At 40.8% G+C, this 14,813-nt stretch overlaps 1 protein-coding gene across 2 annotated transcripts in view; it reads right to left on the bottom strand.

Moving 5' to 3' along the window:
- Window positions 1-248: 248 nt before the first annotated feature.
- The window catches only part of arhgap9 (Rho GTPase activating protein 9), a 30,991-nt gene continuing 16,426 nt past the window's right edge, over window positions 249-14,813 (bottom strand). For both annotated transcript variants that reach the window (XM_010797724.1, XM_010797723.1), the window contains exons 2-7: window positions 12,044-12,102; window positions 6,618-6,967; window positions 5,510-5,708; window positions 4,854-5,245; window positions 1,573-1,824; window positions 249-729 (exon numbers count right to left, since the gene is read on the bottom strand). In XM_010797724.1, the coding sequence (XP_010796026.1) occupies window positions 625-729; window positions 1,573-1,824; window positions 4,854-5,245; window positions 5,510-5,708; window positions 6,618-6,839 (1,170 nt within the window). In that variant the 5' untranslated portion in view covers window positions 6,840-6,967; window positions 12,044-12,102 and the 3' untranslated portion in view covers window positions 249-624. The remainder of the gene's footprint in view (window positions 730-1,572; window positions 1,825-4,853; window positions 5,246-5,509; window positions 5,709-6,617; window positions 6,968-12,043; window positions 12,103-14,813) is intronic.

The raw sequence follows: 14,813 nt of genomic DNA, 5'->3' as shown, positions 1-14,813 counted from the left end.
AAAATGGGTAAAAAACATAAAACTAAACCAACCAACTTGGACTAATCCCGATTTAGCACACATTTCTCACCAACTCACAGTACAGACTTCCTTGTGACAAGGATCATTGAATACAAGCTGAAGTACAATGCTAAATATGTGGGCAGATTTCCATACACTTGAACACTTGAATTAGCAAATGCATTAATTAATTATGAAATTAATAATCTGAGCCTTTCAAAACAACACAGGTTATTCAAAGTGCTCGACAGCACAGAGGTAAAGCACGAAAGATAAAACAAGGTAACCAGACAACATTCCTAAGTCAAGAAAATACTTTGGTTGGGTGTGCACTTGTTGCTTCCTGTGTTTGGTTACAGGTGAGCGTGGAGGTATCAGCCAGAGTAACAGAGGAAGGGTTTTCCCCTTTAAGTTATGTGTTGTCACTCTGCAAGTTTAACTGCTCCTTTTCATTTTGTCACCACACACACAGCAGACCTTATTCTTATTTCATCATCCCAAAACTTAGAACGCTTTTAGCAGCATGGAAGATGTTCCAATTATCAGTTCAGGTGATGTTATTCCACATTCATACAGATTGCCTAATTGTCATGAGGGAGGCCGAACTTGATCACTTGTTAGGAATTACAGCAGTCTTACCCTGTGCACTGTTCCATTACCAGCTCCAGGAAGTGCAAGGGACAGATGGCTGGTTTCTCTGGGTAACGTCTGAGGTAGTTCCGAACAGGCCTGCCACAGAAAGGAAATAAAAAACAACAATTAGTAAAAAAAGAATATGTCTATTTACACCATATTTTTGAACACAAAAAACAAATGGGAAAAAACTAGCCTAGCCCTTTCTGCTAACAAAACCGGGGTCCCTGTTGGTTGTCTAACAACTTTTGAAAAAACCCTGTAAGACAGTGAATTGTCCTTTTTACACTTTTACAGTTTGTTTATGGATTTAAACAAAGAAGATGTAATGTGTTAATAAGTGAGCGTTAGCTTTAAACAGAGCCAGTTTTGCTAAGCTAATCTTCCAGGCTGAAGTCGTACATTAAAAGGACAGCTAGTGGCATCAATCTTTCTTTCTAACTCTCAGCAAGAAGCCAAGCATATCTCCAAATAATTTACTGAGGAGTTCAATGTGACTCATTTCAAAAGGGACAATATAAACAGTGGCTGCCAATCAAACTCATATACGAGTCTCCCCAGTGTGCTTCAGACTTCCAGCTATGGAAAACAATCCTGTGATCACTGTGTGTGTAACCCTATATGCATCACCTCACGTTTAAGTAGAGAGAAAATATGCGAGCCAGGGTACTTTCCTTTAGGTTGTATGAAGTTCTTTGGCTGAAAGGTCTCTTTTAGTGCTGATACAGTCAAACTATGTGAGCATATCAATGAGCAGACTCTTTTATTCTAAAGCCTGACCTTTTTCTATCCTCTCCTTTGAGTAAAGAAGCTTTCATCAAGCTCTCAAAATGCACACCTTTTCAAATTTAAAGCAATTTTATCAAAAGACAAAAAAAAACATGGATTAAGGAGGACTAATAAACTGTGAATGAACACCTGCCGTGTTGGGCACTTTACCTTGCCGGTGGTGCCTCCACGGGCCCGGCGGGGGGGCTTCCAGGACCTTTCCCTGGTGATGGTGTTGATGTAGTAGTATCTCCCTGTGGGCTGGTCTGAGTACTGCTCCCACAAGTCTAGGATCTGAAGGGGCTGCTCACCTGGGGCAGGGGTAGGGGGCTCCGCTACCGACAGACGTTTCTCTGGCTGATTGTCAGAGTAAAGAGGAGAGTCCTTCCAGGACAGCTGGGAGATGTAGGACTCTGTTGGGACCTTATGGGCAGAAACAGTACAGAGAGAAAAGAGGAATAAAGAAAGGAACGTTTGTTGTATGATATATTTGTTGTATTAAAACAGGACACAAGCAAAAGCTTAATTTTGTCAGAATAAGTTCATACTGTTTTAAAACAGCCAGGCTCTCAAGATACCTGAGCAAGGGTAAATTGTACATTTGTTGGTGCGCAAAATAAACTTTGTTGCCAAGTGTTAATTGTAATAAGGGACTTTGTCTCCAAATGAAATTCGTGACTGTATTTTTCTGCACAAAATAAGCTTTACGGGACAATATGCTATATGCATAGAAAGCGCAGTCAGTGTTGTATGCTGCAGATAATATATATACACAGTCAAATAAATGTGGCTTGACTTAATTAATTGAAAAAATATGTATCTGTGTGTTCAGAACAGGGGCACATACTGTAAAGTATGATATCTAGCAGAGAGCAGTGCCATGACGTTAAAATCACCTCAGTGATGAGATAGAATAAACAAGAGGAACAAATAAATCCCTTCACCTCGTACTATGGAATAACCCGTCAGACGATTAATCCAGAGTTTATAGAAACGCATGTGCTCACCCAGATGCAGAGTACTAACGCAATAGCTATAGAATTAATTTAACAGATATGCATGGAAGATCATCTTTCCGGGAAAAATTGCTGATTGATTCACTAACTGATTGAGAGGCTGGCTGGTTGATACCTGTTACATAACATATGGATGTTTCAGATAGGGACTGAGGGAACATGGTGTGTGATTGTGTGTGTGTACTGTAGTTTACCCCAGGGGGCAGCACTGGGTCTTTAGCTCACCTGAAACTTCCTGCCCACAGACTTATGTTCACCTAAGTGGTGATAGCAAAACAAGTGTTTCGCAACAAGGTTAGGTGGGGCCATGGCTAATTACAAAAGAGGAAATACAAATCGTCATTCACTGGAAAATGTCAGACCTGCTAGAGATACATATGGATCTATTTATGAGTGTGTGTGTGTGTGTGTGTGTGTGTGTGTGTGTGTGTGTGTGTGTGTGTGTGTGTGTGTGTGTGTGTGTGTGTGTGTGTGTGTGTGTGTGTGTGTGTGTGTGTGTGTGTGTGTGTGTGTGTGATTTCCTATCTTCAAAACTGACATATTCTGGCACTTCCTCTTCCACCTCTACTTCTTCAGCTTTGGTTTTCACACCCTAATTACAGCTATGATCAAGCGCTTATTTAAAGTTAGTTGCAGATAAGCTTTGTTTATAGAATAGCAAATTGAGAACTGGTCAGTGCTGTCTCATGTGTGCTGAGATGAGATGGGCACAATGTTCTGGTGTCCTCATAGTTTTGGCTGTACTGTACTGACAGTGCCTAAAAAGCACCTTTTTAAAAAATGGTATCTCCTTAAATACAAATGGGGTTTTGTCCTCTGGGGGAAAATAATTGTCTATGTCTTATTGAAATTCCTCCTCAGTGGGGCAGCACTGAAAAAACAAATGGCTCACAAAAATGAACGGTGAGAGAGTTTTGTGAACGTAAAACAGGGAATTATGACCTGAATGTGGCTACAATTATACTTCTTACTGGTATTAAAGGATTGAAGAGGGTCTTCGGAGGTGACAGATCAAATAGAGGAGGGGAGGGGGAGGAAGATACAGAAACAGACAGCGAGGAAGAGAATTGAAAAATATTTGAAAAAGAGCACTTTCCTCTCCACTGAGATCACGGCTACCCACACTGGGTGCATGCACGGTTCAGTGGATGCTACACTTGGCTGAGGGAGCTTTCCTCTTCTGAGAGAGACAGATAACCTTCAGTATTTCTATCAACAACAACGCCGACTTGTGTAATCCTCTCTGATGTAAAACAGGGAAGCTCCGACGTCACCACAATGCTAACTTGATTGCTGCTCTAGGAGGATTATTGAGGTCAAGAACAGACGTAAATCAAATACAACCTCAGCTGCCACAGTCGTCTGGGGGGATAACACAGCATATTTGATTTCATTGGGTTCAGTAGTTATTTGTTGCGACCTAAACAAGCTTCTCCAATTAAATGAAGTTTGAAAAGATATCTCAATAACTATGATATGATCTTAAAGGTCCCTATTATACTCTTTTTCATCAATATATTATAGGTCTCAGTTATATACAAAACATGTCTCTGAAGTGTTTGGCTCCAAATACCAAACAGATCATTGTAGCATCCCATAAACCCCTCTGTTTCAGCCCTGTTTCAAAAGTGCTGATTCTCTTACTTTTACTTTAGATGAAAATAAGGTGTCACTCCCCACGATAAGCTGGGGGGGGGGGTCACTTGGTTGGTTATTGGCTAATTGTTACACAAGCCAAAAAATCCTCATGACATCATAAAGTGGCCAAAATCTGATCAGCTCATTTTCAGACAGGTTTTTATAGAAATGGATCAGGGCAAAAAGAGAGGGAATATTTTTTCCTGAAACTTTCAGAATCTCTTTACACAGACGGCACGCATGTTTATGTATACAAGACATGAAAAAGTAGATTTTGCATAATAGGTGACGTTTAAGGCATCATCAATCCTTATCATTTACCGTTGACTTTCTTAAATTAAACTCTGCACACGGCTGAAAACTGCCAGCTTGTTTACTAGTTTGGGTGTTATGGCCAGTAAATCCATCAGATTAGAGATGTTGTGAATGAGAGGAAGTCAAAATCAATGTAAATCCACACTTCCTCAGACACCATCTACATGTGAAGGATTTGTTTGACCTATATTACAAAATGTACTCCAGTCTTCTTCATACAGTACCAATTAGGATCACAGAAAGCAATGTGTTTGGTTTGGGCTTCTTAAATCTTCCAATGAGTAACTGCTGGCTGTCAGATGAAAATATCAACTGCCTTAAACCTCTAAAACTACGATATCTTTACACTAGTGGAAACTAGGTTTGAGTGAGGTTGTCAGACAGATTGACTGAATATGAGAATAACACCCAGATTTACAAGTGTAGCTCTGCTGTGTAAACCAGATGTTAGGTTCAATCTGTTGTAGGTTTGCCTTTTCCTACCTGCAGATGGTTGTTCTTGCCAGAGGATCCCACCATGTCCCACTGGCTACAAGACTTCTTTGGCATCTTGTGGTTGCCACGACTGCTGAAGCCACCGCCCACCTCATCGTACGGGTTCTCCGTCACGTTCTCAGGCAGGTTGCTGGAGCTCTGGCTGCGAGTGATCATGGGGACAACCCTGGGGTTTGGTGATGTTGTCTGTTGTGTGTTGGAAACTGCAGGGGACACAGGGACCATGAGGTGTCCTGACAGGGAGGCTGGAGAGTTGGAGGTAAAGGTGAAACCAGACCAAAGGGGCAGTGTGGGGAAGCGGCCTCCACCCGTGCTGGAGTTCTTGTCCTGACCCTGGAAGGAGTTCAGGTTTTCCACGGAGCGGAAAATGGGTTTGTTTGCTGAAGAAGGAAGGTACAAATAAATAAAGAGATATTTTCCTCCTTTACTTAATAGAAACATCATTACACACATTTTTACTATATAATACAGAATTAATCTTAAAGGTCCCCTATCATACTCTTTTTCATCAATACATTATAGGTCTCAGATATATACAAAACATGTCTCTGAAGTGTTTGGCTCGAAATACCAAACAGATCGTGAAAAAGTGGATTTTGCATAATAGGTGACCTTTAAAAAGACATAATAGAAGTTATCTTTACCTTGTTGCTGTTCATTATAGGTTGTCTCCTTTGGGCTAGGAGAGAGTGAAACCTGTGGCAGTATCCTGAGTTTTGAGTTTAGCGAGTCAGAGACAACCCGGCGCCGTGGCAATGGCAGCGGTGCAATGGGCACCTCGGTTACATAAGTGGCGGGAACATACAGAGGCTTTGTTTTACTGGCCGCCCCAATCCTCCGCACCTGTCGAAGAAAAGTAACTATTTCAAAATGCTCTTCTTATTATCTCTAAACACAGCTGATGCATGGACGCTGTGTGGAAATGTGTGATGCTGCAGTTCCTGTGACGTCCAACCGCTGCATCAGAAAAATCACAACTTCTCTTTTGGAATACAAACATTTTTTCAAACAAGACTTCATGGTTTTAATAGCTAATGTGTGTTTTGACATGACATGATGCACATAACATGTTAAGTATACAATGATGTTGGTATAATTCAATAATTTCTCAATTTCAATGTTTGATAAAATAATGTATACATATGGTCCACCTCTATTTAAGAGTTTGTGTACTTGAGTGACAGATTTTTTAAATTGTTACCCAAAGAAACTGAGGTGCAAATGCATTAAATTACCTGAATCTTTTTAAAGTAGTTTAAGGTCTTTGAATAATGAATATTGTTCTTATTGCCAACCAATCTGCTAAAAAGGGTTGAAATCAACAGTTAACTAATCCTAAAAAATAGTATTTTCTTTGTATGCATAGTTAATTATAGGTTTTCCCTCTAAAATGCTGTCTAAAACTGTTGAAAAAAAATCAGTGTTGAGATATCATTTTTATTCATTACAATAATTATCTTGTTGTTAAAGTTATAGTATATGTTTGTGACTATTATAATTATAATTGTTTATTTTTGTCAGTAACAACAAATGGGCTTGGGACTGAGAGCCACAATCAGGTTAGGGATGTATTGCTGGTCTTCCAATGATATTTATTTAAAAAAGAAAGATATTGTAATTGTCACTCTTTATCCAAACTCAAACACTGGAACCTACTTTGAAAACCCAACAGGTATACTATGTTCATGTTTTATGAAAAAATATCAGGTTCGACCAAAAAAAGACAAAACAACGCATTAACGGTTTTCTCACCTGCCACCAGTCAGTGTTGGTCTTTTTCAGGAGAACGAAGCGTTCCCCCTCCCTGATGCAGACCTGCCGCCCATCAGCGGCGCAGTAGTTGTAGTCATACTGAGCCTCGAGGACCACTGTGCCGCTGGTGACCCCACACACTGTCATGCTCCTGGGGGTCACAACAGGCGCTGCAGCGGGCTGCTGGTGCCCCATAGAACGCCGCCAAGACCCCGACAGCATGGCTCTCTGCACGGTCAGGTTCAGCAAGCTTGACTGGAAGCGTGCTGATGCTTGATAGTGGCAATACTGGTGATACTGGTCTGCTTAGCACAAGGCAGGTTAGACTGGAGCCAGGCCAGAGCCATGCTCTGAAATATAGATAGAATGGATGGAGAGAGAGAGAGAGAGATTAGAGAGACAATGAGAACATGTTACCCAGCTGTGTGGAGGTTCAAAGCAAGAGGACATCGTTTTAGTGCTAAAAATGGAAGTCTCGTTTAATCTGGGTAAAATCAACAACATGTATGACAACAAAAACCATCCAGAGACAAACAGTCACTGCCTACTGTTCATCAAAAATGCTTTTTATGTTTTTACGTTGTAAACTTGATCTTTCATTGACGGTTGGTCGGACAAAACAAGACATTTGAAGACATCCCATTGGGCTTCTGGAAACTGTAATGGGCATTTGTCACTATGTTCTGGCATTAACAACCAACGATTAAAAGCATATTCAACTTATACTGCCGTTCTTAATAATTAACATGTTTTTTATTGACTATCTATAATTCAATACAAAAATGTAAAACCTGCTAGTAGCATGTTAGCTAAGCTAACTGGCAGTTGGCTTTTGCTTCATATTGAGCAGACAGGTATGAGAGCGCCATGAATAGTTCCAGTCAATGTGAATTATTTTTTTCAACAAGATGTTTTAAGTTTTGCTGTTCAATTCAATCTATGTTGAAAAAAATCTTTGTTTGCAGCTTATTTGCAAATAACAAACAAAAGAATGAACCCAGTTTGTAAAAAGATGTAAACTCTAATGTTATAGTTAAATAAAATGATTGAACTTCTTTCTACCAGGTATTCATTTAGTTTGTTCCAGCCAGGTTCTAAATAAAAAACGCAAGAGTCCTTTCAGAATACACATATCTTCTAAATGTAAATACTCTTCTAATGGGACAGAGTAACGGCTGCAAGAATTATTTGCATTATAGATTAACCACCTTTTTTTTTCATCACTTGATTCAATATCTATTTATATTTAGCCTATTAAAACTTTTTTTTAAAAAAGCTTTTAAATTCACAATAATGTTAAATAACTATTAATCTTTTTTGCAGACCTATGTATTTATTTATAGGTGTAGATGACTGCTAATGATAATATTTTTTAATAATATATCATTTTTTTCCACTATCAATTTGAATGTACTGTACTTGACAGACATGGGGATGAAATGTCACGGCAGATATGTGCACAGCGCCACTTTTCCATTGTCCTTTCATCCTGGTAGAGCTAGGAGACACGTGTGAGTGAATAACTCATGCGTTCGGAGGATGTAAGCAGCGCAGTATACCAAAAATAGCATCGGTCTCTCCACCTGAGCCTGCATCCCCGAGCTAAACTGCTCTACCCAGCCAAGACCCGCTTACATAACACAACATCTAACTTTCTGCCACATTGCAATACACAGTGCATGTACCCACCCACACCCACACACATGCAACATGCACATAGAAACGTGCACATCCCTAGGCATCTAGCAACAGTCACAGTCAGGCCCAACCCATCACAGTCTGGGTGAGAAGGGAAGAGACAGCTAACAAAATAGACCCTAGAAAATTAGAAGAGACAGGGGGGCAGAGAGGTATTAGAAACTGGACATTGACTACAAGACAAAAGAAAAGAAGAAAATTCAGACTGCCTGGGATACACTAGAGAATATCCAAAGTACAAGATATTCAGGAGAAAATAAAGAAATAGAGAAACTGAGACATATACGTATGGATGAAGCTGGTTTGAGTTGTGAGTCATGTGAGGCAAGAGGCAGAGAAGCTGGTTGAATCTTGATAATCCCACTGTTATTAAAGCACAGGAATTAATCTGTGACCCCCACAGATACAGAGAATTAGAGTGAAATCCCCGAGTAACAGCATATAGGCTGGAGCCAGACCCGGCACCAGAACAAATCTAGAGGGCATATGATTTTCACGGGAGGGCAGTGCACACAAAACCGTCATGTGCCGCGGCACATAGATCCAATCAAACAGCGTGGCCAACAGCATTGCGTAAAGACGCACACCTATCGCAAATACATACACAAATAAAGGGCAACATAGAAACCACTTTTAAAACATTGTGTGCGTGGCGGCACAAACACTGGTAGCTCATGAGCAAGGCACACATTTGAAATATAAACATAACAGCAACTTGGGCAACCGCTGACCGGAGCAGCAAACATAATAATACAGAGCGACACCACATTATGCAGTGCGTAATGTGGCGCAGTGAGCAATGACATATTTAATAGACATGCAAACATTCTACTTACTGCTTTATGCTAATAAAGCTGGAGACGCCGTTTGCCTGAAGAATGGAACGGATTGAAGGATTGAAGGATTGAAGGATTGAAGGATTGGGCTCGCTAACTCAGCCCCGGGGTTTGCCGAGGTCAAGCTAGTAACATTCATTTGATATTTTTTTGTAGTTATGATCTGACATCACATACATTGTAGCATTAAAGTTCACAGTTTATTTATAAAAAAAAGAAATAAAATAAAACGTTTTTATTGGGGGAGGGCAGACATTTCAAATGGGAGGGCCCTCTCTGGCCCTCCCACGGTGCCGGGTCTGGCTGGAGCACTGCTGGCCTGGCTGCCTCCGGGAACAACACATGGGGAACATTTTCCAAGGCACTTGATGAAAGTGTAATGAATCAGAATGAATTTCCTACCACATTAGGAACACATAAATATGGTATACTAACTAGACTGACATCTGCTGAGGTCACTCGACTCACGTGACACTAAACCGGCTTAGGTTGTGAGGTAGCTGCAACATAAATAAGTGTGGCATCAAACACTTGGCACATTTTAAAAGAAATTGCTGCTAATGTGTTTGACAACAAATACTTCACCGATCTTTTGCCAGATAAATATCCAATAAGATCAAAAAAACATAGGAAACATGCCACGTAAAAAAGGAAAAAGAAGCATAGAAGTGTATTTAGTGCATTCCTTTAGAAGTCAGACAGTGTGTTGAACGTGAGTATAACACCATTTAATTTGAAGTTAATTCAAAGTGAGACAATGTCAAGTTTGACTGAAAAAAGATGACAAAGGCGACATTGACATTTGTGAAATAATAATAATACAAGTTTAGTATAAGTGTTGAGACAAGAAGAGAAGATAATAATGTCAGTTAACTAATTCAGTTACGTTCTAACATTAGCCACCAAAAACTAACGGTCAAAGAGTTTAACTGAGCAGGAGTGTGTTTTGTTCCTTTTGCATGTGTGTGTAAGAAGCAGAATATGCTAATTACTTTTTTCAAAGGTGACATAGTCTTGTTTTAAGGCACCAATATCACATCTGTGAGTTGTTTTTTTACTGAGCGAGCCACGTGCAGTATTCATTCCTGGTCCCACTACTTACTGTCTACATGTACAGTTGCCTGTATTATGACCTTATGACATGTCGGTCAGAGGACTGATTTGAGTGTATATCTGTGTATGTCAGACCATAAATGTAAAGGAATGCAACTCAATACATTGCAGATGTATATAGCATATTGTACTGTGTTATTTTTATATTTATTTATGGGAGGTTTTATTCGGTTTATGTGAAATAGAGAATGCTTATGATGCAAGACAACGTTCAGAGTGTAGATAGGTGTACAAGTGAGACCTTGTTCTAGGAAAACAAAAAAAACTGTGCTAAAACATTTGTATATTGATGAGCTGAAAATGATTGTTATGTTGGTGCTTCAGATGCTTGAGAACACTCCTCTAAGAACAGTAGCCGAACTCAGAAGGGACAGAGGAAAAAGTCAGAGGTACAAGGCGAGCAAGTAAACAGGAAATGACAAAGACGCATCAAAGTTCAACCACAGTTTGGGTCATATCCTCTCCATCTTGCCACTGGTATTTCTGACGTGATACATCTCAGGCATTTTAGTCACAGCCTGTAAATGTTGACAGCCAATAGAGCCTGATTTGTGCAAATACAGTAAGTGCACTGAGTTGTCCCATATAAGGGCTGTGCAGCTCTGAGAGTAGCAGCAATTACTACCAAGCTGAGCCTCGAAGCAGAGAGAAGTGGTTGTTTCTGGCTTAACAATTCTCAACAGGGAAGAATTACATCAGACCCTGGGTTTGAAGAGAGGCCAAACAGTACAAAGCAGAGTTGATTCACACAACCTGTCCATGATGTTTATCATGAGTTCTTCTCCCCCCGCAGACAGGAAGAGCTTTGAAACGGCTGCACACCTGTTTTCTTTTTCCTGTCTCTTTGCTCTTCTCTGAACACAGAATCAATTAATGATACCCTGCTACCGTGGGGCTTTAACCAACTTTATTTTCCCTATAATTTGTTGAGTTAGGGCTGAAGTTAGACAGAGTTGCTGGATATCCTTCAATTCACTTAAGCACACGTTCAAATGTCCTACACAGGCACAGAAGGCTTTATCGTGTCATGTGCAAATGAGGCTTTTACAGCAGGGTTAAAGTTCCTGATTGTATTGTTCAGATTTTAGACAATGCACACAAAGGGAAACTGCTGGGAGGTAGTAAAAGTCAGAAATGATGTAGTCCTACCTCACTTCATCTATAATGGTTTTAATTTGAGTTATTGTGTCTGATTCAGAAGCGGAATGGCAATTTGACAAAAGACAATGCTGGCATTATTTTTGCTATAAATAGCAAAACCAGAGCTCACAAACATTGAAGATGGGCTCTGAATGAAAGATCAAAATGGGACAATAACAAATAATGATCTACAAGGGGAAATGAGGCCAGCCTGTGTTTTCATTTGCAGGTCAGATGGCAGTGGAGCGGGCACTGGCGTCACACCCAAACATAGAGAGAGGCCCATATGGTGTTAGAGACAAACACAGGCACCCCGTAATGCTGATGAGAGGCAACCATCGTGTGTGCCATGGGTTGAGGGCACAGGGCTTATGTTGTGGTGTCAACAACACAAATGGACAGAGATGGAAGAGAACAAACATAGTAAGGAAAGAGAAATCAGGAAGAGGAATGGAAAGAAATGAAAGAGGTGAAAAAACTTGGAAAGTGCTTCATGTAATTGTCTGTCTGCCTTTGCTTGAACTCCAACTCAGGCTCTGTGAGCATGCAAGTCAGACGGAGCTGAAGAAATGGAGAAAATGTGTGCATGCATGCGAGAGAGACAGAGAGAGAGTGAGTAAGGCAGCGAGAGAGACTCACCATGGTTTTCTAGTCAACAAGATGCACTCAAATCCATGCACGCAATCCCATCGCCAAACCTTCAAAAAGAAAAAGAATGAACATTAGAAAATGTATTGAATCAACTGCCCTCCAGCATAATATGAAGAACACCTTTGCTGCCTGCCCTGCAGATTAGAGAACAAACACAGGGGCTTGTGAAAAAGGTGGGGCAGAAAAACCCTAAAACAGACACAACTCCCTCCTGCAGAAAATCACACAATCTCTCTCTCTGATGCACACACACACACACACACACACACACACACACACACACACACACACACACACACACACACACACACAAACACACACACACAAAAAGCAAGGTGATAACATTTCTTTTTTGGCAGACGACCCCTGTTTCTCCTCGTAATAAAAATAACAACTGAAAACTACGACGGAAGCTCGCAATCGTAATGCAAAATTCAGAGTCACATTCCAAAAGGAAACCCGCGTAGTCAAAATTTAGACAATGTCCAAATCCCTCAAAGAAGAATTTCCAAACCACACCAAATCGTACTAAAATCTTGTAAAGTTCGGGAATAAAGGTTTCTATATGCGAGCAAATGTTGAGGAAAAGGGGGGGGGGATTTACAAATGGACCTGAAGTACCAACCCCCGAGAATCCCCGGTCACTCGCTTTTTGTAAACCCCTACGAAAAAACGAAAACCTCTGTTTATTTCTAGTACGTGGTCCGTCGTTACCGGGAGGTGGAGGACATTTTCCTGGACGGGAGAACAAACGACCGGTGTAATAATCTAGGTCGGCTAAGGACAGTTGCCTTTCGATTGTCCCACAGGTAAATAAATACAGAAACCAAGGTACGCCCCGCCGCTAAAAAAGAGGAGATGAAAGGACGCTTGGAAACCAAAATGCAAGGATACATTTATGAAAAATGGCAAAAACTACAGTGCACACCACCCAACACACACACACACCTAACAACACACCACCACACAGACACCACACACACACACACCACACACACACACACACACACACAACACACACACACACACACAACACCACACGAACCACACCACACACACACAACACCAACAGACACACACAACACCACACACACACACACACAAACCCACCACACACACACGATACACTATGCCTACACCTATCGTCGTAAACCGGGAAACTCAAGGAGTAAGTGAGATGAGAAAAGGGTCTACAGAAGTAGAAGAAACTTCCGTTTACATCGGTACTAATAATTTCGAACGGAGAAAGGTGAATTGCAATACCCCTTACTTATACCTATACTATAACTGTGGTTAAAGGTCGTGCGAAGTAGGGGAGGACGGGACGACAAATCACTTCACACTTGCTAGACGGTCGAGTCTGTGTAGAAGACCCTCGAGTTGAACAGAAGGTCACTTAACAGAAACTCAACTCCGGTACCATAAACCTGTTCAACACTGTGACCGACAAGTTCTTACTACTGGTACTTCGACGGTCCCCCTATATGTTGAAGAACCCATAGGATAGAGTCCAAGAGACACTGGATTCTGGTCGTTATACAAACGTACAAAAAATCGCACAACATCGCTATAATAAGAGCAAGTACTGTAGGTAAATATAAAATATTGAATAAAATTAGAACGTAGTTAGCAGGCTAGAGTTTGACAGGAGGTCCGTGACAGAAAACAAATTCCACAGTACTATTGTAATAGTAATCCTACGTACGTACCGAATCGGGCATGTGCCATGTATAACTATTGTGATGACAAAAAGGGCCTTCGTAGGTATACACTATGAGGGGAGTCCACGGGAGCTTGTCACGGTAGTTGTTTTCACGCATGAATAGACTATATTAAGATAAAACTGTTTTTTATCACCTTTGATTTTTAGAGAGCTCTTGTGGTGTTAACCTGGACAAGTAAGTCATTCCTCAAGTAAAACTAACCATGATTGTAAAATTTACCTTTTTTAGACAATCCAATTATAAGAAAAGAAAGAACACTTTTCTTTGTATAAAAAATTCGTCTCAGAAAACATATTGATTTTGTACAGACCTCCTCTCGAAATATGAAACTTCGGGTTACGACTACCCCATAGTTAAAAAACTTCCAGATTGCAAACCAAAATTTGGTAACACCCTGCCGACTTTCGGTTCAGACCACACTATCAACCCTTCACTCACCTTTCTATACTACATACAAAACTTTTACAAACAGGTTTTGTATACTTTTGGTTGTCCTCGGGGAAAAAGGGATTCATAAATTAGATCACCGGAAAGCCTAACAACAAACTAACGTTTGACATGTTACAACCACCATACGTAGTGTAGGAAACATGACCATACAGACAGAACGTACATAGTAAACCAATGTGAATGAGTAATTGAGGGAACTTTTGGCTGGTTTAGGACTCCGAATATACTATTAAACAAGGAATACGTACAATGTGGCACCACCAATGGCAACGGCTAAGACACACTGGAGAGACTACAGGCACCATGCACTGTCGTCAGACACATGTTAGCTAATCGGCCTAGTAATTTACTCCACGACCCTGACCAAACAAACCAAGCGTTTTGAGTGCGAAGAACTAAAGGGGGAACAGAAGAAAGTTCAAAGTTTTTATCAAATAAACGTACTACCCATCGGGTCGACGCAGAAGACAGGAGCACGACACACAACACACACACACCACAACACACCACACACACACCACACACACACACCACACACACACAACACACACACCACCACACACACACACAACACACCACACACA

The sequence above is a fragment of the Notothenia coriiceps genome, unplaced genomic scaffold (assembly GCF_000735185.1).
Source record: "Notothenia coriiceps isolate Sejong01 unplaced genomic scaffold, NC01 NC01_scaffold00038349, whole genome shotgun sequence".
NCBI classification, from domain to species: domain Eukaryota; kingdom Metazoa; phylum Chordata; class Actinopteri; order Perciformes; family Nototheniidae; genus Notothenia; species Notothenia coriiceps.
Note: the sequence above shows the minus strand (reverse complement) of the source record. Positions and strands in the feature narration are given on the sequence as shown.